Raw genomic sequence first — 27,893 nt, 5'->3', positions numbered from 1 at the left:
ATATTTTTTCCATGTAAAGAACAAGTCATCAATGCACTTTTCCAGCTTCATTTTTCCAGCTTTTTTGTCCAGTTTTTTCCTACATTTTCTCACCTGCACAACTCCAGGGCTGGCTGAACTATATTGAAATATGTAAAGACAAACTTGTATTTTTTTGCATTGATCTGCGGTCTACAATACTTATTTGGGTAAGCACTGCAGTTCCTAAGCATTGTCCTGCCTTACCCTGTACGCTTCTGTTTAATTGTATCTTCCTTCTGCACCTAAGCGTGTAGGCAGCAGCCTACAGAAATGTCCATGCTGCCGTTAAATTGTTTAACTTCGGGTAGCCTTCCACAACCTTCCCACAATAAGTTGGATGAATTTTGGCCCATTCCTCCTGACAGAGCTGGTGTAACTGAGTCAGGTTTGAAGGCCTCCTTGCTCTCACACGCTTTTTCAGTTCTGCCTACAAATTTTCAATAGGATCGAGGTCAGGGCTTTGTGATGGCCACTCCAATACCTTGACTTTGTTGTCCTTAAGCCATTTTGACACAACTTTGGAAGTATGCTTGGGGTCATTGTCCATTTGGAAGACCCATTTGCGACCAAGCATTAACTTCCTGACTGATGTCTTGAGATGTTGCTTCAATATATCCACATAATTTTCCTACCTCATGATGCTGTCTATTTTGTGAACTGCACCAGTCCCTCCTGCAGCAAAGCACCCCCACAACATGATACTGCCACCCCCGTGCTTCACGGTTGGGATGGTGTTCTTCGGGTTGCAAGCCTCCCCCTTTTTCCTCCAAACATAACGATGGTCATTATGGCCAAACAGTTCTGTTTTTGTTTCATCAGACCAGAGGACATTTCTCTAAAAAGTACGATCTTTGTTCCCATGTGCAGTTGCAAACCGCATTCAGTTTTTTTTATGGCAGTTTTGGAGCACTGGCTTCTTCTTTGCTGAGCGGCCTTTCAGGTTATGTCCATATAGGACTCATTTTTACTGTGGATATAGATACTTTTGTACCTGTTTCCTCCAGCATCTTCACAAGGTCCTTTGCTGTTGTTCTGGGATTGATTTGCTCTTTTTGCACCAAGGTACTTTTATCTCTAGGAGACAAAACACGTCTCCTTCCTGAGCGGAATGACGGCTGCGTGGTCCCATGGCATTTATACTTGCGTACTATTGTTTGTACAGATGAACGTGGTACCTTCAGGCATTTGGAAATTGCTTCCAAGGATGAACCAGACTTGGCTGATTTCATTTGATTTTCCGATGATGTCAAGCAAAGAGGCACTGAGTTTGAAGGTTGGCCTTGAAATAAATCGACAGGTACACCTCCAATTGACTCAAATGATGTCAATTAGCCTATCAGAAGCTTCTAAAGCCATGACATCAATTTCTGGAATTTTCCAACCTGTTTAAAGGCACAGTCAACTTAGTGTATGTAAACTTCTGACCCACTGGAATTGTGATACAATGAATTATAACTGAAATAATCTGCCTGTAAATAATTGTAGGAAAAATGACTTGTGTAATTTACAAAGTAGATGTCCTAACCGGTAAAGTGACTATGCATAGATAATGTACAGCGAGTAGCAGCAGCATAAAGAGGGGGGGGGGGTCAATGCAAGTAGTCCGGGTCGCCATTTGATTAGCTGGTCAGCGGTCTTATGGCCTGGGGGTAAAAGCTGTTTAGAAGCCTTTCGGATCTAGACCTGGATTGATTTGAGTCTCGTTTATCGTTGCATTCTATTATCATTGGATGGGGGTATTCTGAGTGAAAGTGACAGCAAATAATGCTATTCCTTTATTTCGGGTGCCACCGTCTTTCTTTCTTTGTGTGGTCTCTAACGACAATATGTTTGTGTGTTTGTGCGCGTATGTGTACCAGGAGTGTGAGCAGCTGCAGAAGATGTACGCTTGCCCCCAGGACGAGAGGCTGCTTGAGCACACACAACAACAGCATTTCCTGTACCAGCAGGAGCAGCAGATTCTACACCAGCAGATACAGGTCCCTGTGACACACACTGACACAGACATGGACACACACACTCACAGAGAACCCCACGCACACTGCATGGTTTGTATCAGCGGGAGCAGCGTTTTCTACACTAGCAGATGCAAGTCACTATGACCCTAGCCTAGACATTTCTGTCCCCATCTCTTCTCTCTCTGAAAGACACTCGCACACCATGAAATGCAGGTCGATGTGACACAAACACAGTAAACACATGCCATGATGTGTTCCTAAATAGTTTTTCCATTATCTGAATCTTTCTCCACCTTCTGCAGGCCCTGTCTTTGGGACACGGAGAGTGCCAGCCCAGTCACCTTACCCACCAGCTCCAGAGGTGAGAACCCCACACACAACAACTCTGAGCGAGAGACTAATGATAATCATTAGTGACTAAAAACAAGCATTTCTTTTTAGACACATAGGTTCAAAATAACACACTCAATGGCAATAGTCTGCTAAACACATGTAGTGTAGCTGAGAGAAGCTCCACCAACAAGCCAGGCTTTTGTGCCGCTCTATTCATTTGAGTGTTATTTACATCCCTGTCTGTTCTCTCCCTTCCCTCAGGTTGCGTATCCAGCCCTCCAGCCCACCGCCTACACATCCCAGCAACCACTTGTTCAGACAGCCCAATCAGAGTCCCCCTCCAACAGCGATGATGCAGGGCCATGGTGAGATCTAACTCCACCCCTTAGCCGTACTTGTCTTTTTTTATTGGACTAAAGGATGGAATGATCAGTCAATATGACTAAATGGTTAATGATCCCTTATTAGGACGTAGTGATGGTTGAAATGACCCGTTTGTAGGTACAGTAGCTCTCTCCTTCCTTCCCACAGGTGTGCCATCAGCGGTTCAGTACCAGCACGGCCCCGCCCTCTATCAGCCCTCCAGCGGGAGTCCTCCACCTTGCGGCCTGCGCCCCGTCACCCTGCCTCCCCAGCAGCAGCAGCCCTGCTCCTCCTCCCGTGGCGGGGGTGTACCCATGCCCCAGCAGCAGGTGACTATCCAGGTGCAGGAGGTAGAGCTGGGAGGGGGCGGGGCCCAACAGCGCCAGCAGCATGCCTTCCTTTCTACGCCGTGCGCCCACCGGGTCCTGGGGAAGCAGCTGAGTGCAGACAACGCCGAGACCCACAGGTGACCCTCACACTGCTGCTCACTTTGCGCCTGACCTGGCATGCCTTTTTCCCTTTGCACCTTCTGCCAGCACTTTTCTTCAACTTTCATGTTCTTCAATTCTGTGTTTTGGACTTTCTCGCATGTCCTCACTCCTGTGAATTCTTCAATTAAATTTTTTTCCCCTCTTTATTTTTCGTTTTCATAATGTTCACCGTTATTGTAGATTTCATTCTCTCATACCTCAGTTAACCCTAGGAAGCCATGTTCCTGAAGCCACTCATAGTACATTTTTTAAACCGTGTTGCCTGTGGCACCCTATTCCCTATATGGTGAACTACTTTAGACCATGTGCCCTGATCAAAGTACTCTATATAACAGGGGTGTCAAACATATGGGCCCGTCAGCCCATTCAATCCGGCCCTTTTGAAAACAATCTAGACAGTCAGGGATCATAGAAAATCCCAAAAGCGATGGATGGATGGATGCTTATGTTATGTTTTGCACATTTTGACTGTGAGTAAATATAACCAACGTTAGGTGTGGCCCTCGGGACCTCGGGGAAGACTGAATGCGACCCGCGGGGGAAATTCTTTGGACACCCCTGCTATTTAGGGACACACAGAGTCTTACACCTGATAGGTTAGTGGATTTCAGACAAATCCTTGTGGGTTTTTACATTGAGAAATACCGTTGTTACTAAAGTTTGTTGATAACCCAAAACAACGTACTTGGCTGAAGAAGAAGACGTCACCACTGAGTCCTCCACTGAGATTGGCTGACTAAAATGGACGTAGGTGGTGGGATGACTGCTAACGGTAGTAGTGTCACCATACTGTAGGAGCTAGGCAGCTCTACGCCTACCAGTCTGTGTTGTATTTAGCCAAGCTTGGCAGTTACCTCATCCTTTAATTTTCTTGTCATTTCCTCTGGAAAAGCATCAGCATTTGTGTGTATTTGACTGCTTGCACACCCCTCAGTGGACTTGTGACCTTTAAAACCGTAAGGGTTTCTGTGCTGATTTTGACCCATAGTGGGTCATAGTGTTGTAGTTAAAAGTGTAGACGAACATGTAGAACTGTATTGTCATTGTATCACGTAGACATATTTGTGTTTTGTGACATACTCCTCTCATACTGTTCATAAATAACTCCTTTCAGTTTTATACTACTAAAAATAATAACTGTCATGTATTTCTTGTATACTTCCTTAATCCAGAATACTATCTCAATGGTGTATTCGTTTTTTTTCCTGTAAGAACACTCTCAGTATTTGCTAGAGTTTGTGTTGGATGGTACATTTGGTTGCAAGGGGCATTAGCTGACTATTCTCCCTCTCTTCCCTGGGTCCCTCGCTCCCCAGTCGCAGCCTCGGACGGTTCAACACATACGACCAGGCCGCCTTCAACAACCCCCATCTGTTCAATGAGGGGTCTCGGGCCTCGGGGGTGGTGGGGGGCTATAACCCCTATCTCCAGGGGACCTCCCTTAAGGTGCCAGGGATGGAGGGCTACCAGGGTGGGGCCGGAGGCGGGGGCTACGGGAGCCCCTCTGCCCTGCAGCAGGCTCTCCTCTCCCCCACCCCCCTCGAGTACCGGCCCCAGCAGCACGTCACCCCCACTCTACAGGGTCTCCTCTCCCCCCGCCACTCCCTGACGGGCCACGCCGACCCCCGCCTGCCCCCCCAGGACCTGGCCTCCTTGCTGAAGAGGCAGAGCCCTCGACCGGCACCCCCCACGCCCCCCAATGTGCCCCAGGACTACGGGGAGATGCTGCTGCGCCAGCTCGGCCAAGGGGAGTCTCTGGAGCCGGGGAGCCCCTACCAACACCTCCTCCAGATCAGGCCCCTAGACGTCCAGCCCCCCAGCCTACCCCACTCTGAGAGCATGGAGGAGGATGACCTGCCGCCCGGCTACCATGAGGGCCTCCTGGCCAAGGCCCAAGGCTGTGGGGACGGCCATGACCTGCTGGGCCCCCCCCGGGGAGGGACGCCCCCCTACAACTCCCCCACACACAGACACAGCTACATCAGAAGCACCACCACGACCAGAGGTAATGGCCAAGCAGGCTCAACCACAGAAGTAGAACCTAGTCATTCTATTTCTGTAGTCTCAAACAGCTTTCACGTCACTGTATGCTAATATTCACATGCATTTTACATGCTCTCCTGCTTCGGTCGCACAAGCTACATTCTACATTGTTAACTTCAGTAATCCCTCCCTCCTCCTCTCCCCCCATCCAGACAATGAGCATGTTGACTGCAGGACCCAAGGGCAGCAGGTTATGGAGCAGGGCGTGCCTGACCATAACGGAGTGGGCTACTCCACCAGGGGCCCCCAGGGGGACGGCTATCGGCCCCGGGGCCAGCTACAGCGCCACCACACCATCCAGACCAGCGACGACGCCTATGTGAGTCTCTCACGGTGCCATAATGTGCTCCGTTTGGGACCATAGAAATAGAATGTACAGAATTTCTCAGCCTCTTATGTAGATCTCAAAGGATTGGATAGTTTCAATGGATAGGTCTTAGTTTACCTAGCCTATCAGAGGGCACGATGCACCGTGTTGCTCATACCTATCCTTTCAGATCTGTATGGCATGCCTAGGGGTAGGGACTAGGGGTTGATTTGGAATTGAACATTGTGTGTCTGTGTGCGTGCATTTATGTACTTAACGTGTCTTTCTGTACCTCCTCAGGACCAGGCCGAGCCCATGACTGGGATGAGCCTATTGGCTGGCAAGGCTCTGAGCTCCGCCCGCATGTCTGACATCCTCAGCCAATCACCTCTGACAGGAAGCCAGCAGCTCCACCAGCGGGAAGAGTCGGGTCAGTGTCACGTACACATACACACACCAAATGGGTTAAAGTGCGTGAAACATGAAGTCTGGTTTAAGTAAATCCTTTCTATCACATGACTAATGTATAGTATAATATATGCCATTTTAGCAGATGCTTTTATCCAAAACAACTTACAGTAGTGCGTGCATACATTTTCAATTGGTGGTCCCAAAGGGAATCAAACCCAGAATCCTAGCGTTTTAAATAAATATTTTATTGTGAAATACACTGGAGAGGTGCAGTCAAATGTGTTGTTTTACAGGGTCAGCCATAGTAATACACCGCCCCTGGAGCAAATTAGGGTTAAGTGCCTTGCTTAAGGGCACACCGGCAGATTTTCACTTTGACGGCTCGGGTATTCGAACCAGTGACCTTTTGGTTATTGGCCCAACGTCCTAACCGCTAGGCTACCTGCCGCCCAACTGAGCCACGGAGGATCATGCACATGCACTCACAATACCCACCAAATGCCTGCCTTGAACATGGAGGAGTTCTTCATTCTGAAAGGCTGTGTGTCTGTGTGTTTTCTCCTGGCAGTATGTGACGTGGAGGGAGAACTCCACGCTGGAGCCTGCTACCCGTCGTCCTGCACCAGCAACATCCTTCATACCTACAAACCCCCAGACCTGCAGTACAGCATGGAGCAGGCCGGGGTCTAGCACGGGTACGCACATGCACTTAGGGCGCGTCCCAAATGGTGCCCTATTCCCTATGTGGTGCACTACTTTTGATCAGGGCCTTTGACCAGTAGTGCACTATATAGGGAATAGGGAGCTATTTTGGAGTAACCTTACAGTATGACTCTGTTGTGCTAGACTCCGTCTACAGTGAGTGAATGTCTTTAGCCAGACTCATGTCAATGGTTGTCCATACTGTTGCCACTGTTTGTTAATGCTGTTCTTAGATCAGCTGTCAGTTAGTTAAACCTTAATTTAGCCAGGCAGGTCATTTTTGGCCTGATTCTCATTCACAGTACTGACTTTGTTGGTCAAGAGGTGAACATGATAAAGCACAGTACTTGTACTGTTGGTGCTCCTAGCTAGGGGATATCGAGGGTGAATCTCAATAGTATTAACTTGGTTCCTCACCTCTTTCGCCACCTTCTCTAAGTGCACTGGAGGAGAAGGACCGTGGGGAGGAACCTCAAATCTGCTCTTTCAATGTGTTTTGAGATGAGAGCAAGATGAGGGAAAGACAATTGGGATTCACCCCTAGCGTTAACTCTGTCCCTCTGTGTTCTTTCTCTCCTAGGAGTGTGTCCTGTGTATAAAGGTCCACATCAGCCACCTGTGTTGAGCAGCATCACGCCAAACCGCCATTGTCTGTCTGGAGGGGGCACTCTGTCAGTCCTGGGGGAGGGCAGGCTGCCAGCAGGCTGCAGTCCGGGGTGGGTGGGAGGGGATTGGCTGGGTGAGGGGAGTGGGTCCAATGCTAGCATTCTGTTCTGCACAGCCATCTAGTAAGCGTTGCCGTCATTGGCTCTCTCCATTTCTGCTCTTCCATCCGATTGGATAGATTGGGCTCTGCCAACCCCATTCACTTCTTCCTTCCTACCCCCTTGTGGTCCCCCTCCCCCAACTGTTGCTGTAGCAACATACTCATGCGCCTCAATGTCCCAGGCAGTCATACAGGCAAAACATATAGATCACATAAACATACACGTGCAAACACTCAGCCACAAACCCAAAGTATTCACACCAAGTCTGTGCGTGGGGATTCCTGTGGGGTTCTGTCCGCTCCTCCCTCTCCCCTCCACAGTATTCCGGTGGACCATTCCGGAGCGGCTGTGATCTCAGATCCCATGAGGCTCTCTCTCAGAATGACCCATTACGTTGGGCTTGCGGGGATGGGTTTGGTTCAGGCTCAGGGGTGCTAAAAAAACAAACAATGGAGCTCAGTGACATCGAGGATCGCACAGCACAACCAGCTCTCATTTTTACATTTTATTTTCCTGTTCTGTTGTTCTTTTCCTTGTTTTTAAAATTAATTTTTACGGCTAATGTTCATCTAGAAGTTATGATCATTATTGTTACTATTATTGTTATTACTGTTTACTGTAAAAGAAGTTTTATTGTTATTATGATTACAATGACTATTATTAAAGGGGAAAAAAATGTTCTGTGTTGCAAGGAGGACAACATTTTAGTTTTGATTACTTACGTAATTCTGCACTTTCAGTTCAATGCTATCTTTTATTCTTCTCCCTGTTTACCCTCTCATACTGCCTGTTCCTTTTCTCACTCCCTTGTTCTCTCTTGTTTTATGCCCTTCTCCTCCCCCTGTTCATCATTCCATCCTTCCTCTCTCTTTTTCCACTCCCCATCGCTCCCCTGCCCCCTCTTGTGACAGTGTGGCATTGTGGGTAGTTTTAACTGACATTCTTCCCGTTCCTCCACTGTACAGCGACACCATGTATAGATTGCAATTTCTGTATCACATTTTTGGGGGGAGGTGTTGAGGCATTTTTATATTGTTATTGTTATTATTTGTATTTTTGGATGTCTTCAGATATCATATTTTTTTTATTTTGGGGGGGGAATATTGAGATTTTTAGCCAAAAGAGTACAGGGAGAAGTCTCCTTCATTGTCATAAAAAAAATATTGTTCTTATTGTTTTATTATCGAGACACTTGAAGAGGAGAGTGATTATTTGTTACTTTTTATCATTTCAATCATTGATGCCGTTGTCATTGTTATCGTTCTCTGCTTTTTAGGGGTAGATTTTGCAGGCATGGGGTTGTAGGGCGGTTCGGTGCTGGGAGTGCAGTAATTGAAATGGAGGGGAACTGTAATATAGCTGACATATCATCCCCATCATCACGTAAGACATTTAGAGGTGGAGATAGAAAGACCCCTTCTCCTCTCGCTCCCCCAATCTGCAGTGGTACCCTCCGTCTCTGACCTCGTCGCCCCCTTATTGGCCGAGACACAATGGACATGGTCTCTCCTCCCGACTCTGGCCCCACTACGGCCACATCCAAGGAGGAGACTACTACTCTGCACATGTGCTGCCCCCCTTTTCTATCTCTTTCTCGCTCTATCTCATTCCCTCCATTCGTCACATGATCAGCAAGTGAGACCTACTCCAGCCCCAATACTGGACTCAGTCCTCCATCGCTTCAGAAGGAGAGAAATGAGGAACTGACCATAAACTGAGCGGTCTCGGGTTTTGACCCCAACGCAGTATGTACACTTCAGATAGTGAGCGTAGGGGTTGGGAGAATGATCTGCCCCCCTATCCTCCCCCTTGTCCGCAGGGACTCCCAGTGCATCATGGTCCAGCGAGGGACTGTGAGTGTGTTGCTGATGAGTGACCACCTCCTCGTTTTCTTCTTCCTTATCTGTTTCTGTCTGACTTCTCTCATCGTCTGTAAACCAACTCTCTGCTCGGCACCTATGTTCTCTTTTTCTATCCTTTCATTTTTTTTATTTTATTTTTAGTACAAAAATACTAAAGTGCAACAATGATGATTAAATAGAATTCCAACCAAACTGAGATGAATTAAATAAATATATATAAATAAATAATTTAAAAAGACAATGTGTTTGGGTGATGTTCAATACATTTAAGGAATCTGTATACCACCTGTGTGGAAAGTTTGCTTGTATTAATGCTTGTCTTTTGCCAGTCTGAATTTCATACTGAATGACTCGATACAAAAGCTAGAAGTTATTGTAATGCAGTTGCTTGTAGTTGAGGAGCAGACTTAATGATGGTCAATCATGTACACCGACGGCAAACACCTTTATGCACTATAACAGGATTGCGTTCTATTCCACTTCAATAAAGTCAATTCAGAAAGTAAACAGAAATTCCCACTGGAATTGGAATTTCAGTTGACTTCCTCAATTGACTGAATTTAAAAATGATCAACCCTGCCATATACTCCAGATCTGACAGTATGTGATACATGGGGCACAAACCTAAAATGCTCCTGGGTAAGAAGAACAACTCCACTAGTTGTATTTGTCAGATTTAAGGAAAGGACCTCTTTGTCCCTGACACAGGAGCACTGTAGGGATGAATTGGGGATCATTGGGTAAGCTATTGATCTACTACATCCCTCTACCTTGGTGCTGCAGTGCTCTGTGATCATCTTCTTTGGTCTGTCTGTAGAGCTGCACTGCAGTGGCTTTTCAGGCAATGGTAGCTGAGCACAGATATATGGGAGCCCTGTAGTATGTAATAGGGGAGGGGCAGGCAGGGATGCTGCGATTGGAAGATGGATAAGTCTAGTCCCTGTGCCTTAATAGACTGACACCTTGCCCCCTCATCACTCTCCTTCCAGCCATCTCTCCCTTTTCTCTCTCTCACACCTTGGAATACATGGTTAGTGGCTCATTAAATGATGGCTGCATTGCGTAGCATATCCTGTTTTCCTCTCGCGCCCCCGCTCCTCTTTCCTCTCCCCTTCTCGTTATCTGTGTGGCGACAGCATGACGGCCTGCGTCAGACACTAAATGCTGCTTGCTGCAGTCGGAGGATCGTGTGTGTGTGTGTGTGTGTGTGTGTGTGTGTGTGTGGTTGAGTGAGCCGGGGGGGGGGTGGCTTCCTATCGTCTCCTCTGCTACCCTACCCAGCATGCATGGAGGACCGACAGGCTGAATCATCCTTCTGCCGACTGTGCCAAGGTAGCACTAACGTGTGTGTGTGTGTGTGTGTGTGTGTGTGAGAGAGAGAAAAATAAGAAAGAATGAGGGAAGAAAGATTAGGACTGTTATGTGTTGTGTTTGTTGGTGTATCTGAGTTTGAAAGACAGTGCTGTGTGCATTGCTGTGTGTGTGTTTTGAGACACTGAGTGCATCCCTACACAGCAGATTGAGTGTGTTGTGCAGAGTCTAGCCCACTCTTGTCCATTACTCCCTTCAATCTTTTGTGCCTGTGCTTGTTATGATTGTGCTTGTTTTGATAACAAGCACATTTACTATTATTATTGAATACTTTGAATTCAGGGTCTATTTGTGAAGAGCATAATCAACTCTTACTCTACCTCTCCTCGTCACTGTTCATTGTGTCTTTATATGCCTATGGTCCCCTGTGGCTCAGTTGGGAGAGCATGGCACTTGCAACGCCAGTATTGTGGGTTCGATTCCCACAAGGGACCAAAAATGAAAAAAGTATGGAAATGTATGATTTCACTACTGTACGTCGCTCTGGATAAGAGTGCTAAATTACTAAAATGTAAAAAATAAATTGGAATGCACTTTGGCTATTTCTGTGTCTTTCATAGACTGTTGTATCCTCTCTGATTGGCTGTTCCTGTGTCTTTTGATGGATTGTCCAGGAAGCTACTGCTCCTCTGTTGACATTGTATGTTCACATTAGTTGTTTATCCATCTCAACTTGTGTTCACCACATTTTCTTTGTCTCTCGTAGGGATCTGTCCTCTTTATCCCTGCGTGTTTTTACTGTCTTGGTTCCAGTTTCTTTCCTTCTGTCAGTGTTTTCTTGTTTCTTGTCTTTCTTTCTAGGGCTAATGTAATTCTTACATGTCAATGTTCGCTCTCTCGCACTCTCTCTCCCTGTCTTGTTTCTGTCTGTTTGTCCACCTCTGTTTTCCTTGTTATTCTCTTGTCTGTGTAATCCCTCTAATCAGTCACTGGAGAGCAATCTGTGTGCGTGTGTGTGTGTGTGTGTGTGTGTGTGTGTGTGTGTGTGTGTGTGTGTGTGAGATAGCAGCTGGGTGTTGGTGGTCCTGTGTGTCTGATGCAGGGGTCTGGCCTGGTCATGGACAGGTCAGTAACAAGACTGGATCATGGAAAATATACCACCACACAGTATACTACTCAGTTCTTTGAGTTACAATATACTGATAAAGGATAAAGAGTCTCATGAGAAACAGATGAAAAGTACATTTAAATAGACACTGGGTTTCAAGTGCACATATTTTGAACATATAAACTTCTCTATACATCCAGGTGCGATCGAACACGATCCCAAGATTGATGGACGGCATCGAGCTGCGCTAACACTGAAAGAGAATGTCACCCGCAAGTTCAACTGCCAGTCAGAGGGTTGGAATCCTAATGCCCCGCCCCTGCTGACGTGCTGTCTCAACGGGAAGCAACAGAGACAGCCGACGGACAAACGGACACCTGGGCGCCTGGTGGTGACATCAGTGGAGGAGTCTGGGCTGCTGAAATCGGACTCCAAGCACAACAGCACCTTCTCTCTGAGAGCCAGGAAGTGGGATAGAAAGCTGGTGTGTGCTGCCTCCAGCCCTCACTGTGGAGAGAGCTACAACGCCACCGTCACCCTTAATGTGCAGTGTCAGGAGGCTTGTTGAATGATCTACTGATGTTTTGTGGTGTGGGGATGTGTTTATATGATTATATGTTGTGGCTGCTATGGTTTCATAACCAAATACAGTATTAACCCCAGTCCTTCTGCCCACTCAGATATTATCATTGGTCCCAGTGCTAATATCAATATCCAATATGATCCCACCACTGTAGGTTATTTAAACCCAGTAGTATATTGAACCGATGTGATGCTCAGGTTCCCTCTATTTGTTATGTTCCCATACCTTTTCTATCCCAGTCCTGCCAGAGATTCTGCGTGTAAACGCTCACTACTCTGAAACCTCAGACCCTGGCCTCTCCCTGGTCCTCTTTGCCTTGGTACAGTCCAACCCCCTGCACACATCACCTGGGTGGACCAGTCTGGCCAGCTGGTGGCCAACACCTCGGACTTCCTCATCCTGGACTCACGGCGCTACCCATGGCTGACCAATCACACGCTGCAGGTCACCCTGAGCAGCCTATCAGGGAACGTCTCTGTGAACACCAGCAACAGTGTCGGTGCAGCTCAGAGCAACCTACCTCTGGCAGGTCTGGCAGGTTATTATCATTTTTACCCTTTTCTCACTATGGTACCGAACCAGACTGTCTTGCATATTTTATTTCCAGTGAAGGGTGGACGCGTAACCAGGCCACCTGAGCATAGCTTGGTTTGGCCCAGCTCGGCTCAGATCAGTAGCTCTACAAGTCCATGGTGCTTGCCTACGGAGCTGTGAGGGGAACGGCACCTCCGTACCTTCAGGCTCTGATCAGGCCCTACACCCAAACAAGGGCACTGCGTTCATCCACCTCTGGCCTGCTCGCCTCCCTACCTCTGAGGAAGCACAGTTCCCACTCAGCCCAGTCAAAACTGTTCGCTGCTCTGGCACCCCAATGGTGGAACAAGCTCCCTCACGACGCCAGGACAGCGGAGTCAATCACCACCTTCCGGAGACACCTGAAGCCCCACCTCTTTAAGGAATACCTGGGATAGGATAAAGTAATCCTTCTAGTGGTTGTTCCACTGGATATCACAAGGTGAATGCACCAATTTGTAAGTCGCTCTGGATAAGAGCGTCTGCTAAATGACTTAAATGTAAATGTAAATGTAAAAGCCCCTTTTTTCTACTACAGTCCTGAATCTGTATTCTCCAGTGTTCCTCCAGTCCAGGGTGGAGCTGCCGGTGCTGGGCATCCTGACAGGGGGCGCTGTGGCCTTCATTACCCTTCTCATCCTCAGCCTTCTGGTGCTCTGCCTTCTGCACAAGGGCAAGGCCATCATCGGTGAGACAGGGGAGCAAGGAGGAACTGTTGTATTTCGGTGATACAATGAATGAGGTGCTTTAAGTCTCTGAAGAATGTCTGTGCCTGTTCTTTTTCAGATGAGCCAGTCGAGATTATAATGGCGAAAAAATGGTAACGTACGTTATTTGGCTAGTTTATCTATTTGTGTCAGTTGTCAGCATAGGTATCGGTCTAAATGTGTCTTTCTTTGAATATGAAATAAAAGGTAAAGGAGGAGGGAGTATGAAAATGTATGCACACTTAGTTGCTCTGGATAAGAGTGTCTGGTAAAATTACTAAGATGTAATTCCTACGTATTGTATTCAATGGTATATATTTATGCATGAGCATGCTCCTCTGTTTATATTTACTGTACAATATATAAGGCAAGTGTCTGTATAATAATATCCTTTACATGTATGTATTCACTAGGAAACAAACAGAAGCAAACAGGCCAAAATGGGGAGGGGCATACCTGAACTTATCCAATAAGAGACTAATTTTCATTGCTTTGGTTTGCGACGGTGTGCACTAATGAATACACCCCATGATTCTTGTTTCAGTATCGAATCACCTACTATGAAGGTAGACAAGATATACCTACCCAGAGAGAACATGTCTCTACCTTTCAACATGCAACTCAATGACCTCAGCACCCTGCGTAAAGGTAAGACACTACTGCTGAGAGACAGATACCTCATTAGAACCGAGGTAGAAGTCTCATCAATGGTGCAAAGCAATTACAGAACAGGAAACAGGAAACAGAGTGGCCATGTTGGTGCCCTGGGCACTGGCACCTGTCCCGGTGGTCTTCTCCATGACTCCGTCCCATCTGTTACTCTACTTCCTCATCACGATGTCTCTCTGTAGGAAGAGACTCCGCCAAACAACACCTTGGGGAGAAGATGAGCGAGGAAGAGGAGGATCTCTCTGCTGCCTATGCTGCTAGGGTTAAGACATGGTTCAGAGGTTTAGGGTCAGCTTGCCTGTTGAATGGAAATTAGTTGGCCCACTTCACACTAATGTAATGTTACATACTTTCAGGCTGTTACAAAGGGTGTGAATAAGTTTATATATTAGTGTGTGTGTGTGTGTGTATAATTATTGTTTGTGTGTAAATACCGTGCACCACATATGTCTGTACATTGTTATAAAGTTTGTTGTTGACACCCCCTCCAGGCTTTGGCCGGTACTCCATGGTGGGCTACATCTATAAGGTGAACAGCAAGAGCAGTGATGAGATCTGTCTCTGACTACTATGCCACAGTCCCACCACTGGGTGGTCAAACCACAGTTCAACCGGCCAATAGGAACCTGGAGCCTGTCAGCCAATCAGCCGATCCCATCTTCAAAAAGGACCAATAGAGATGCTGAGATGATTACAGGCGCGGACCAGCAAGAGAAACCGATCAGGAAGATACTGTAGTTGGCTATCTCACTCTGAGGTTGTCCAGATTAACATATTACAGCATGCCAACTTGATTCAGTGAAAATCAGAAACTCAGAATATCAGGTCCTTTGTTTATTGGATAGTGTATTTCAAGCTGACGGGTATACATCTGTAGCCTGGTCCTGTGTTTGTGCTGTCTGTCTGTTTGGTGTGACAATATGTCATGAACAGATCTGGGACCAGGCTAATAACTCTGACTGCCATGGACTGAATCATCAAAAGGTGCAGTTGTAGAATCAAATTAATGCATTTAGATGGCTCTAAACACCTAAACTGATGCTCAGTGTGGGAAGTATACTGTACCAGTGTTTTAGATGGCTCTAAACACCTAAACTGATGCTCAGTGTGGGAAGTATACTATACCAGTGTTTTAGATGGCTCTAAACACCTAAACTGATGCTCAGTGTGGGAAGTATACTATACCAGTGTTTTAGATGGCTCTAAACACCTAAACTGATGCTCAGTGTGGGAAGTATACTGTACCAGTGTTTTAGATGGCTCTAAAGACCTAAACTGATGCTCAGTGTGGGAAGTATACTGTACCAGTGTTTTAGATGGCTCTAAAGACCTAAACTGATGCTCAGTGTGGGAAGTATACTGTACCAGTGTTTTAGATGGCTCTAAAGACCTAAACTGATGCTCAGTGTGGGAAGTATACTGTACCAGTGTTTTAGATGGCTCTAAACACCTAAACTGATGCTCAGTGTGGGAAGTATACTATACCAGTGTTTTAGATGGCTCTAAAGACCTAAACTGATGCTCAGTGTGGGAAGTATACTGTACCAGTGTTTTAGATGGCTCTAAACACCTAAACTGATGCTCAGTGTGGGAAGTATACTGTACCAGTGTTTTAGATGTCTCTAAACACCTAAACTGATGCTCAGTGTGGGAAGTATACTGTACCAGTGTTTTAGATGGCTCTAAACACATAAACTGATGCTCAGTGTGGGAAGTATACTGTACCAGTGTTTTAGATGGCTCTAAACACCTAAACTGATGCTCAGTGTGGGAAGTATACTGTACCAGTGTTTTAGATGGCTCTAAACACCTAAACTGATGCTCAGTGTGGGAAGTATACTGTACCAGTGTTTTAGATGGCTCTAAACACCTAAACTGATGCTCAGTGTGGGGAGTATACTGTACCAGTGTTTTAGATGGTTTACACTGACTGACAACTACCACATCTCTGGTCCTGAATGTCTCTAAAACTAAGAGCATTGTATTTGGTACAAATCATTCTTTAAGTGCTAGACCTCCACTGAATCTGGTAATGAAAGGTGTGGCTGTTGAACAAGTTGAGGAGACTAAATTACTTGGCGTTACCGTAGATTGTAAACTGTCATGGTCAAAACATATAGATTCAATGGTTGTAAAGATGAGGAGAGATCTGTCCGTAATAAAGATATGCTCTGTTTTTTTGACACCACACTCCAAAAAGCAAGTTCTGCAGGCTCTAGTGTTGCCTAATCTTGATTATTGTCCAGTTGTGTGGTCGAGTGCTGCAAGGAAAGACCTAGTTAAGCTGCAGCTGGCCCAGAACAGAGCGGCACGTCTTGCTCTTCACTGTAATAAGAGGGCTGATATAAATAGTATGCATGCCAGTCTCTCTTGGTTAAGAGTTGAGGAGAGACTGACTGCATCACTTCTTCTTTTATTAAGAAACATTAATGTGTTGAAAATCCCAAATTGTTTGCTTAGTCAACTTACACACAGCTCTGACACACACACACACTTACCCCACTAGACATGCCACTAGGGGTCTTTTCACAGTCCCGAAATCCAGAACAAATTCAAGAAAGCATACAGTATCATATAGAGCCATTATTGCATGGAACTTCCTTCCATCTCATATTGCTCAAATAAACAGAAAACCTGGTTTCAAAAAAACAGATGAAGCAACACCTCACAGCACAACGCCTCTCCCCTATTTGACCTAGATAGTTTGTGTATGCATTGATATGTAGGCTACGTGTGCCTTTAAAAAAAAAATGTATGTAGTTATGTCCTTGAGCTGTTCTTGTCTATTGATGTTCTGTATTATGTCATTCTGTAATATATCATGTTTTGTGTGGACCCCAGGAAGAGTAGCTGCTGCTATTGCAACAGCTAATGGAGATCCTAATAAAATAGCAAATAGCAAATATCCATATACTGCAGTTTGTTGATCACATACCATAACCATGAACTCCTGTTGGATTACGGAATGCTTAGGGTTCTTTGTATATCATAAGAATGTCCAAGACAATGTATGTGAACAGATATATTTCTATGGATATATACATAAACAATAGATATTTCTCAAAGTATATAACGTGTACATGTATATTTGTATTCATATGTATATGTATATGCGTATAAAATACATCTAATTAAGATGAGTATGACTATGGATTTGACTATGGACAGTCTATTCTGCGTTTGTTTTTATTTAACCAGCAGGGGGCACTAATCTTACCCTGTCAAATACCCTAGTTGGAGACTAAAGGAACCAACTGTCTATTGATTTACACATAACGGTGTGTCTTCTTGTCATATTAATGCTGTCATAGGTCAGCTGTGCTTTGCATGTCAGGACTGGGCATCATCAGGGGACAGTTGGGAAAGTGCAGGGCTGGCCTTCACTGGTTCTGCTGTAATGGAGCCCAGGCTAGTGTTGGCCCATATCAGTATGCTGAGCCAGTGGGAGGAAATGCAGCCTTAGTCTAATGGAAATTGTGATGACATTGACATATGACAAATATATCTCAGAATGTGTTCATTTGACACTGATGATAGGGAAGTGATGCTGTCCTATCTTTGATGGTTCTGACACTGCTGTCTGGGTATATGTGATTGTGTGTAATAAAACTGGCCAAAATCAACATTTTGTAAATCGCAATTCTTGTAAGAAAAGTGTTTTCTGTCTTACCTGTGGTTAGTGCATTGTTATTTGTGTCGACATAGTGGTGGTAGTGTTTGAGGCATTGTGTCTTAGTGCCTGGGTGAGATTGTAACTGTGTTCCAGGTGCCAGTTGTAGGTTACAGGGTGTTGTGGTCTACCGTTGCCAAGCAGGAAGTTGTTGTCTCTTTGTCTTCCTCACATGGCTCCTCTGCACTCTGCAGAACAGTAGGGATTTTAGGTTTTCAACAGAATCATTGGGACAAAACTTAAAGATCTGCGATTATGATCATAATCATGTTTTACTACATCGTAAAATCATACTACATACTAAAAACCACTACTCTTAAATTCTTTTTTGCAATTTACTGTAGGCCCATATGTAATTCTTCTTACCCTTGGTATTAAACATTGGGACATTGTTGTTTCAAAAGTGATAGTACTTGCCAAAGCAGCATGTTGAAGTTATGCTGATCTGTGGCCTCACCCATAACTCAACCCGGTCTCAAGTTACTGAGGTAGTAAATAGGGACAGATACAGCTCTGGTGTTAATGCAAGATAATCATACATACCTCCTCATAGACATAGAGACAGACCCCATGAGAAGGTGACATTTTGAAGACTTTTTGAAAACCGACAAGGAAAGGGTAAGTTTTAGGTTTTTGATCCCCTATTCTAAAGACCATTTTATTTGTTTTACATTTTTAAACAGTTTTGGTGGGGTAGATCGGGTTTAATATTGCAGATAGATTGTATCTTCCATTAATGTAATTGTCTGCATCACTTCCAATCTCCCATATATTTTTTTGCAAATATATCATTTTTTTTGCATATATATATATATATATATATAATGTATTTATATGTGTATATGTATTTATATGTATGTATATATATATATACATACACATATATATGTGTATATGTATTTATATGTATATATATATATATATATATATATATATATATATATATATATATATATATATTATACATACATACATACATACATACATACATACATACAGTTGAAGTCGGAAGTTTACATACACTTAGGTTGGAGTCATTAAAACTCGTTTTGCAAACACTCCACAATTTTCTTGTTAACAAACTATAGTTTTGGCAAGTCAGTTAGGACATCTACTGTGTGCATGACACAAGTCATTTTTCCAACAATTGTTTACAGACAGATTATTTCACTTATAATTCATTGTATCACAATTCCAGTGGGTCAGAAGTTTACATACACTAAGTTAACTGTGCCTTTAACCTCTCTTGGGTATGTGGGGCGTGACCATTAAACCTGCAGGACGCACTATTCAACAGCAAGTGAAATAGCAGGGCGGCAAATTCAAAACAACCAAAATCTCATAATTCAAATTTCTCACACATACAAGTATTATACACCATTTTATAGATAAAACTCGTTAATCCAACCACATTGTCCGATTTCAAAAAGGCTTTACGGCGAAAGCAAAACATTAGATTATGTTAGGACACCACCTAAACAAGAAAAGCCACACAGCCATTTTCCAAGCAAGAAGAGGCGTCACAAAAACGAGAAATACAGCTAAAATTAAGCACTAACCTTTGATTATCTTCATCAGATGGCACTCATAGGACATCATGTTACACAATACATGTATGTTTTGCTCGATAAAGTTCATGTTTATATCCAAAAACCCCATTTAACATTGGCTCGTAATGTTCAGAAATGTTTTTACTTCAAAAACTTCCGGTAAATGAGCACATCAATTTATAGAAATACTCATCATAAACGTTGATAAAATATTAAACTGTTATTCAAAGAATTATAGATAAACATCTCCTTAATGCAACCGCTGTGACAGATTTCAAAAAAGCTTCATGGGGAAAGCACACTTTGCAATAATCTGAGTACGGCGCTCAGAAAACAACAGCAGGCAATACAGATACCCGCCATTTTGGAGTCATCTAAAATCATAAATAGCATTATAAATATTCACTTACCTTTGATGATCTTCATCAGAATGCACTCCCAGGAATCCTAGGTCCACAATAAACATTGTTTTGTTCGATAAAGTCCATCATTTATGTCCAAATACCTCCTTGTTGTTTGCGCATTCAGTAAGCTACTCCAAATGTAGGAAGCGCACCAAAAATTTTATGACGAAAAGTCAAAAAAAGTTATATTTACGTTCGTAGAAACATGTCAAACAATGTATAGCATCAATCTTTAGGGCCTTTTTAACATAGAACTTCAATAATATTCCAACCGGACGATTCCAATGTCTTGAAAAATGTAATGGAACACAGCTACCTCTCACTTGAATGCGGGCCAATGAACTCATGTCAACATGAGTCAACAACTTCCAACTTCCTTTGTTCGCTCTCTGTTCACCATAGAAGCCTCAAACAACTTTCTAAAGACTGTTGACATCTAGTGGAAGCCTTAGGAAGTGCAAAATGTACCCTAAGTCACTGTGTGTTAGATAGGCAATTACTTTAAAAAAACTACAGCCTCAGATTTCCCACTTCCTGGTTGGATTTTTCTCAGGTTTTTGCCTGCCATATGAGTTATGTTATACTCACAGACATCATTCAAACAGTTTTAGAAACTTCAGAGTGTTTTCTATCCAAATCTACTAATAATATGCATATCCTCCATTCTGGGTCTGGGAAGCAGGCAGTTTACTATGGGCACACTTTTCATCCGGACGTCAAAACACTGCCCCCTACCCTAGAGAAGTTAAACAGCTTGGACAATTCCAGAAAATGATTTCATGGCTTTAGAAGCTTCTGTTAGGCTAATTGACATCATTTGAGTCAATTGGAGGTGTTACTGTGGATGTATTTCAAGGCCTACCTTCAAACTCAGTGCCTCTTTGCTTGACATCATGGGAAAATAAAAAGAAATCAGTCAAGACCTCAGAAAAGAAATTGGAGACCTCCACAAGTCTGGTTCATCATTGGGAGCAATTCCCAAACGCCTGAAGGTACCAAGTTCATCTGTACAAACAATAGTACACAAGTATAAACACCATGGGACCACGCAGCCGTCATACCGCTCAGGAAAGAGAGATGTTCTGTCTCCTAGAGATTAATGTACTTCGGAGCGAAAAGTGCAAATCAATCCTAGAACAACAGCAAATGACCTTTGAAGATGCTGGAGGAAACAGGTACAAAAGTATCTATATCCACAGTAAAATGAGTCCTATATCGACATAACCTGAAAGGCCGCTCAGCAAGGAAGAACCGACATGCACATGGGGACAAAGATTGTACTTTTTGGAGAAATGTCCTCTAGTCTGATGAAACAAAAATAGAACTGTTTGGCCATAATGACCATCGTTATGTTTGGAGGAAAAAGGGGGAGGCTTGCAAGCCGAAAAACACCATCCCAACCGTGAAGCACGGGGGTAGCAGCATCATGTTGTGGGGGTGCTTGGCTGCAGGAGAGACTGGTGCACTTCACAAAATAGATGGCATCATGAGGTAGGAAAATTATGTGGATATATTGAAGCAACATCTCAAGCCATCAGTCAGGAAGTTAAAGCTTGGTCGCAAATGGGTCTTCCAAATGAACAATGACCCCAAGCATACTTCCAAAGTTGTGGCAAAATGGCTTAAGGACAACAAAGTCAAGGTATTGGAGTGGCCATCACAAAGCCCTGACTTCAATCATATAGAAAATTTGTAGGCAGAACTGAAAAAGTACGTGCGAGCAAGGAGGCCTACAAACCTGACTCAGTTACACCAGCTCTGTCAGGAGGACTGGGCCAAAATTCACCCAACTTATTGTCGGAAGCTTGTGGAAGGCTACCCAAAACGTTTGACCCAAGTTAAACAATTTAAAGGCAATGCTACCAAATACTAATTGAGTGTATGTAAACTTCTGACCCACTGGGAATGTGATGAAAGAAATAAAAGCTGAAATAAGTAATTCTCTGTACTATTATTCTGACATTTCACATTCTTAAAATAAAGTGGTGATCCTAACTGACCTAAGACAGGGAATTTTTACTAGGATTACATTTCAGGAATTGTGAAAAATTGAGTTTAAATGTATTTGACTAAGCTGTATGTAAACTTACGACAACTGTACATATCTTTTTTGAAATATATTTTCCTATATTACTTTCTAACCCTACCATTCCTCTCCTAATTGGAGTAAACTAGTGAACAACAATGCTTAAGCCTCTACTTACAGCTTATACATACTATATACATTTTATGGACACAGTTTATTTGACAATTGTTCTATTTTGTTTGTTTTTACTCTGTGTCCTTCCTCTACCTCTCCCATTTTCTAATGTCCATCCAGTTTGAATTATATTTGCTGTATCTTTCAAACTGTGCTCTTTCACAAAAGTGCTTAACCTATTTACGTTTTACGGACACAGTATGTTTTACACGAGTTATCTTGTTATTAGTTGTTATTAGTCCCAACCTTCAGCTCCGTTCAACCCCTGCCATCTATCTCTTAACACCATCCATATTGGATTTCTATTTGCCATATATTTTTCATCTGTGCTGTGATGTTTCACGAAAGTTCTGAACATTTTTATTCTCATTGTTTTTGCTAAAAGTATTATTATATTATTGGTCGATTGACTATGACTTTTCAGATCACCCAGTAGTGCTGTCTGCAGCGTTAGCTCCAGTTAAATATTGCAATTCTTCAGCCATTCCTGGACCTGTGACCAAAAACAAGCTACATACGGACAGTACCAAAACAAATGATCTAATGATTCTGTCTCTTCACAGCAAAATCTGCAGAGCTGGGATGGTTGTATCCCTCATATATATAACATTCTATTGGTTGCAAGAATTTTGTATAATGATTTAAATTGAACAATTCTAAGTTTTGAATCTGGCGTCGTTTTCCGTATCAGTTCATAAACCATGTGCCATGGAATCGGTACGTCAAAAATCTCTTCCCAACTATTTTGCGATCTATATGGTACGGGTGTCATTTTTTTGGTGCTTAAATGAAACTGGTATACTTTTTATTTATCTATCACAATTTTCTTTAACCAATTATGGTCTTTAATGCAGGGCCGAGAGACAAGTTGCTTACTTTTTCCCCCTTCCACTTTCCTCTTTCATTTTTGCGGTAATGCTGCAATTAGTTGGTTGAAATTTTGGGCAGAGCCGACATTTCCATGTTTTTGTTAGCTGCATGTGTGACAACTCCACCTGTCCTATTTATGATATAATTTACGAAGATTATACCTTCTTTTTTTTAAATAAAAAACAAATATTTTTTTTATCTATTAGTATATTTGAGTTTAACCACTATTTGTTGTATTATTTGTTCTGTCTTTTCTGGTGGGTTAAATTGAAATTGATAGAGACACTTATCAAGTTGTCATCACTGACATGAGAGATTTATTTACAGTTGAAAAGGTTTGCGAGAGACACAAAATAACAATAAATCAATATCTTTGTGTGAAGGTGTTATTTCTTGTAACATTTCAGGCCTCAATTCAGTAAAAATATATGCATTTTTTGTTTTACTATTATACAAAATTGAAGTTTGAGTCGAATGGCTGTCTAGTGACAGAAAATGGTGTCGTTCTAGTTTTTTTTAATGGACATAGGGGCTCTTTAGGTTGGACCACCTATAATGGCAGTGTATGAAATGATACATCAGTTTTATTTTCCCCAGAAGAATCAAGAGAATAGTAAATAGAATGAAGGGGACCATACTCTTGGCTCATCTGTTGTTGATTTGGACCATGACTGCTACTTTTTGGGGTAGCTATGAAAAAAATAGACAGACTGCATAGAAAATGTCACAAAAATATTTCAACACCAGTTTTTTCTGCTTATTTCTGACTAGATTAATTAGCTGGATGACATTAAAAAGTACAAGATCACCGATGTAAAGGTCACAAATGCTTTCTGATCTATTTACTGTGACCCCAACTGATGCTATCCCCCGTTCTTTTAACAGTACCTGTAAATTCAGACTCAGGTAAGTGGCCAGACTAGTTAAATTCCTGATTTAATCTAACTATGAATTCTGGGGCATTATCTGGACATTCTGTAGAACAGGTTTTCTCCCAACTCTCCTAATTTAATTTAGTATTCAAAACTATCTGACTAAAACCCACCATAATTATTGGCACCCTTGATAGAGATGAGTAAAAAAAAAAGACTAAAATAAATAATACAAAAACTGAGCTATAATGTACCCAAAAAAATGGGGCGGTTACTGTATTTATACTAATACATTTGCTCACAAAAAAATATGATTTTGTCATCTGACCATAGCAACACCTGGAGTTTGATAAATGGCATTTGGATTGGAACCAGTGCAATGGTCATATGATATGAAAACAAGCTCTTTGGCCACGCACACCAGTGGTGCGTTTGGTGTTGAAAAACAGAAGCATACTTGTATGCGGTTAAATATGGTGGTGGATCTTTGATGTTATGAGGCTATTTTGCTTCCACTGGTCCTTGGGCCCTTGTTAAGGTCAACGGCATCATGAACTTTACCAAGTACCTGGACATTTGTGCCAAAAACCTAGTTGCCATTGCCAGAATGCTGACACTTGGCCGCAAGTGGATCTTCCAGCAAGACAATGACACCAAGCACTAATCAAAATCTACAAAAATGGTTAATTGATTACAAAATAAACATTTTTCTATGGCCATCTCAGGCTCTGGACTTGAACCCTATTGAAAACCTGTGGTTTGAATTGGAGAGGGCAGTCATAAGAGCCGACGAAGGATATCAAGGATCTGGAAAGATTCCGTATGGAGGAATGGTCTAAGATAAAAAATACAAAAAGATTAAAAGATAAATAGTAACACGAATAAATACACAATGAGTAATGATATCTTGGCTATATACACGGGGGTACGAGGTAATTGAGATAGAGTACATATAGGTAAGGATTAAGTGACTAGGCAACAGGATGGATTAATAACAGTAACAGCAGCGCATGTGAGTCAAAAGACTTAGTGCAAAAAGGGTCAATGCAGACAGTCTGGGTAGCTATTGGTTAACTACAATACACTACATTATACTGAACAAAAATATAAATACAACATGGAACAATTTCAAAGATTCTACTGCGTTACAGGTTATATAAGAACATTCGTTAATTGAAATAAATTCATTAGGCCCTAATCTATGGATTTCATATGTTTGGGAATACAGATATGCATCTGTTGGTCACAGGGGTGTGGATCAGAAAACCGGTCCGTATCTGGTGTGACCACCATTTGTCTCAAGCGTTGCGACACATCTCCTTCGCATAGAGTTGATCAGGCTGTTAATTGTCGTCTGTAGAATGTTGTCCCACTCCTCTTCAATGGCTGTGCGAAGTTGCTGGATATTGGTGGCAACTGGAACACGCTGTCGTATACGTCAATCCAGAGCATCCCATGTTCAATGGGTGCATGTCTGGTGAGTATGCAGGCCGCGGAACAATTGGGACATTTTCAGCTTCCAGGAATTGTGTACAGATCCTTGCGACATGGGGCCGTGCTTTATCATGCTGAAACATGAGGTGATGGCGGCGGATGAATGCCATGACAATGGGCCTCAGGATCTCGTGATGGTATCTCTGTGTATTCAAATTGCCATTGACAAAATGCAATTGTGTTCGTTGACCAAGCTTATGTCTGCCCATACCATAATCTCCCCGCCACCATGGGGCACTCTGTTCACAACATTGACATCAGCAAACTCACACGAGTTTCACTCTCACGAGTCTCACTCACACGAGTCTCACTCACACGATGCCATAAACATGGTCTGCGGTTGTGAGGCCGGTTCGACGTACTGCCAAATTCTCTAAAACAACGTTGGAGGTGGCTTATGGTAGAGAAAATCTGGCAACAGCTCTGGTGGACATTCCTGCAGTCAGTATGCCAATTGCTCGCCCCCTCAAAACTTGAGACATCTGTGGAATTGTGTTATGTGACAAACTGCACATTTTAGCGTGGCCTTTTATTGTCCTCAGCGCAAGGTGCACCTGGGTAATGATCATACTGTTGAATCAGCTTCTTGATATGCCACACCTGTTAGGTGGATGGGTTATCTCGGCAAAGGAGAAATGCTCGTTAACAGGGATGGAAACTAATTTGTACACAAAATCTGAGAGAAATATGCTTTTTGTGTGAATGGAACATTTCATGGATCTTTTATTTCAGCTCATGAAACATGGGACCAACACTTTGCATGTTGCTTTTATACTTTTGTTCAGTGTATTTAGAGGTCTTATAGCTTGGGGGTAAAAGCTGTTCAGGATCCTGTTGGTTCCAGACTTGATGCATCGGTACCGCTTGCAGTGTGGTAGAAGAGAGAACAGTCTATGACTTGGGTTGCTGGAGTCTTGGAGAATTTCTGGGGCCTTCCTCTGACACCACCTGGTATAGAGGTCCTTGAAGCCCCCTCCTGCTGTTCAGAGACTGGCATTTTCTACAAGAAATCTGCCTCCAGAAATAAAAGCTTCTCCCAAGTGGGTGTGACACTTACTCCCGTTGCCTGCTGCAGTGCTGCTTGGATTCCACCTGGCGATCTGTTCACCATCTGCCCTGGTTGTCTCCCCCTGTCTGGTACAGGGGGAGACATGGCGCTAGATGTGTATCTAGTTAAATAGAAACTACAGTGGCAATGTCATTTATTGTCGCTGGGGATTTTCTCTCTATTGGTTACACAGATTTTTGGCCTCCCATCCTATTCTAACCACCTCTTGCTGGCTTTGTATTCATGTTACCTGATGAAATTGCTGTACAATATGATCTTGTTGCCATCTGATACACATTCAGATGTCATAAATCAACACTGCAGAGCTCTCCTTGTCCTATGCCGTGCCTTGATTGTATTATTGTTGATGATATCTGGAAATGTGCATGTACACCCTGGCCCATCTACTGTTGCTAGCCCCAATTCTGCTGATTTCTGCTCTCGTAAAAGCCTGGGTTTTCTGCATGTTAACACTAGAAGCTTATTACCTAAAATGGATCAATTGAAAGTGTGGATTCACAGCTCCAATCCAGATGTGTTGGTCATTACTGAGACGTGCTTTGTGTGATGTATTGTTGTCTCTACCTTCATGCCTTTGTGCTGTTGTCTGTGCCCAGTAATGTTTGTACCATATTGTATGCTGCTACCATGTTGTTGTCATGTTGTGTTGCTACCATGCTATGTTGTTGTCTTAGGTCTCACTTTATGTAGTGTTGTCTCTCTTGTTGGGATGTGTGTCGCAGGAGGCCTTTTCCCTTTTGGTAGGCCGTCATTGTAAATAATAATTTCTTCTTAACTGACTTGCCTAGTTAAATTAAGGTTCATTAAAATTGATTCAATTCTTGCTGACTTTGAGGGAGAGGTTGTTGTCCTGGCACCACACTGCCAGGTCTCCGATCTCTCAAGGTGTTCTCCAGTCTCATAAAACATTTTAGAAAAAGGCTACTTGTTATTACTTGTTAAACAAAATCTCTTTCTCTGAGAAATTGTATTAGTATAAAATAATTTTAAAAAATTAGCATACAATATAGCTCAGTATTTGTATTATTTATTTTATAAATACTTTTTGCTGATCTTTATCAAGGGTGCCAATAATTATGGACCTGACTATGTCTGCCTAGAGTATGTGCATTTGCTTAAATAACAGAAACAGAGCATGAGGGGAAAGTTGATCGAGAGAAAAATGAATATCCTGAAAGGGCTGTTTTATCAAATGCTGGTTTTTCTATATCTTTAGTTCAGCTGAAAATGAACGTGGCAGAATCCTCGGACAAGATCACACTATCACGTGTTTATGGTTTCAATTTCAGCCCTAATAATGACACAACTCATACATTGGATTAAAAGGATGAGAACATAGGGGAGTTTGTATGCAAGAAAGACGGAGAGGAAGATCGCAAAATCTATGTGAAATGTCGGAGTAAGTACAGTACTTCCCCTTCCCTCAATGTACAATAATATGGCACAAGAATATAAGAAGTCAATATTTGTTTGTGTGTATTCTATTATACCCACTTTGTTGTTTTCTTTGTATATTGTGCATTGAATTTTGAATACTCAGAAGTAAAAATGAAAC

The 27,893-nt window shown here is 43.0% G+C and overlaps 1 protein-coding gene and 1 pseudogene across 4 annotated transcripts in view; both read left to right on the top strand.

Moving 5' to 3' along the window:
* Positions 1-9,499, top strand: part of LOC115163130 (serine/threonine-protein kinase SIK3 homolog) — a 50,687-nt gene extending 41,188 nt beyond the window's left edge. For 2 of the 4 annotated variants that reach the window (XM_029714770.1, XM_029714768.1), the window contains 9 exons: positions 1,881-2,000; positions 2,282-2,340; positions 2,574-2,677; positions 2,844-3,141; positions 4,483-5,171; positions 5,362-5,528; positions 5,817-5,946; positions 6,496-6,622; positions 7,210-9,499. In XM_029714770.1, the coding sequence (XP_029570630.1) occupies positions 1,881-2,000; positions 2,282-2,340; positions 2,574-2,677; positions 2,844-3,141; positions 4,483-5,171; positions 5,362-5,528; positions 5,817-5,946; positions 6,496-6,617 (1,689 nt within the window). In that variant the 3' untranslated portion in view covers positions 6,618-6,622; positions 7,210-9,499. Of the gene's footprint in view, positions 1-1,871; positions 2,001-2,281; positions 2,341-2,573; positions 2,678-2,843; positions 3,142-4,482; positions 5,172-5,361; positions 5,529-5,816; positions 5,947-6,495; positions 6,623-7,209 lie in introns of all 4 variants that reach the window. The other 2 variants (XM_029714769.1, XM_029714767.1) reach the window with 1 other exon arrangement.
* LOC115162801 (transmembrane protein 25-like) lies at positions 9,181-14,594 on the top strand (annotated as a pseudogene).
* The last annotated feature ends 13,299 nt before the right edge of the window (positions 14,595-27,893 follow it).

The sequence above is a fragment of the Salmo trutta genome, chromosome 26 (assembly GCF_901001165.1).
Source record: "Salmo trutta chromosome 26, fSalTru1.1, whole genome shotgun sequence".
Taxonomy (NCBI): Eukaryota; Metazoa; Chordata; class Actinopteri; order Salmoniformes; family Salmonidae; genus Salmo; species Salmo trutta.
The sequence above is the reverse complement of the archived record's forward strand: the minus strand, read 5'-3'. Positions and strand labels throughout refer to the sequence as shown.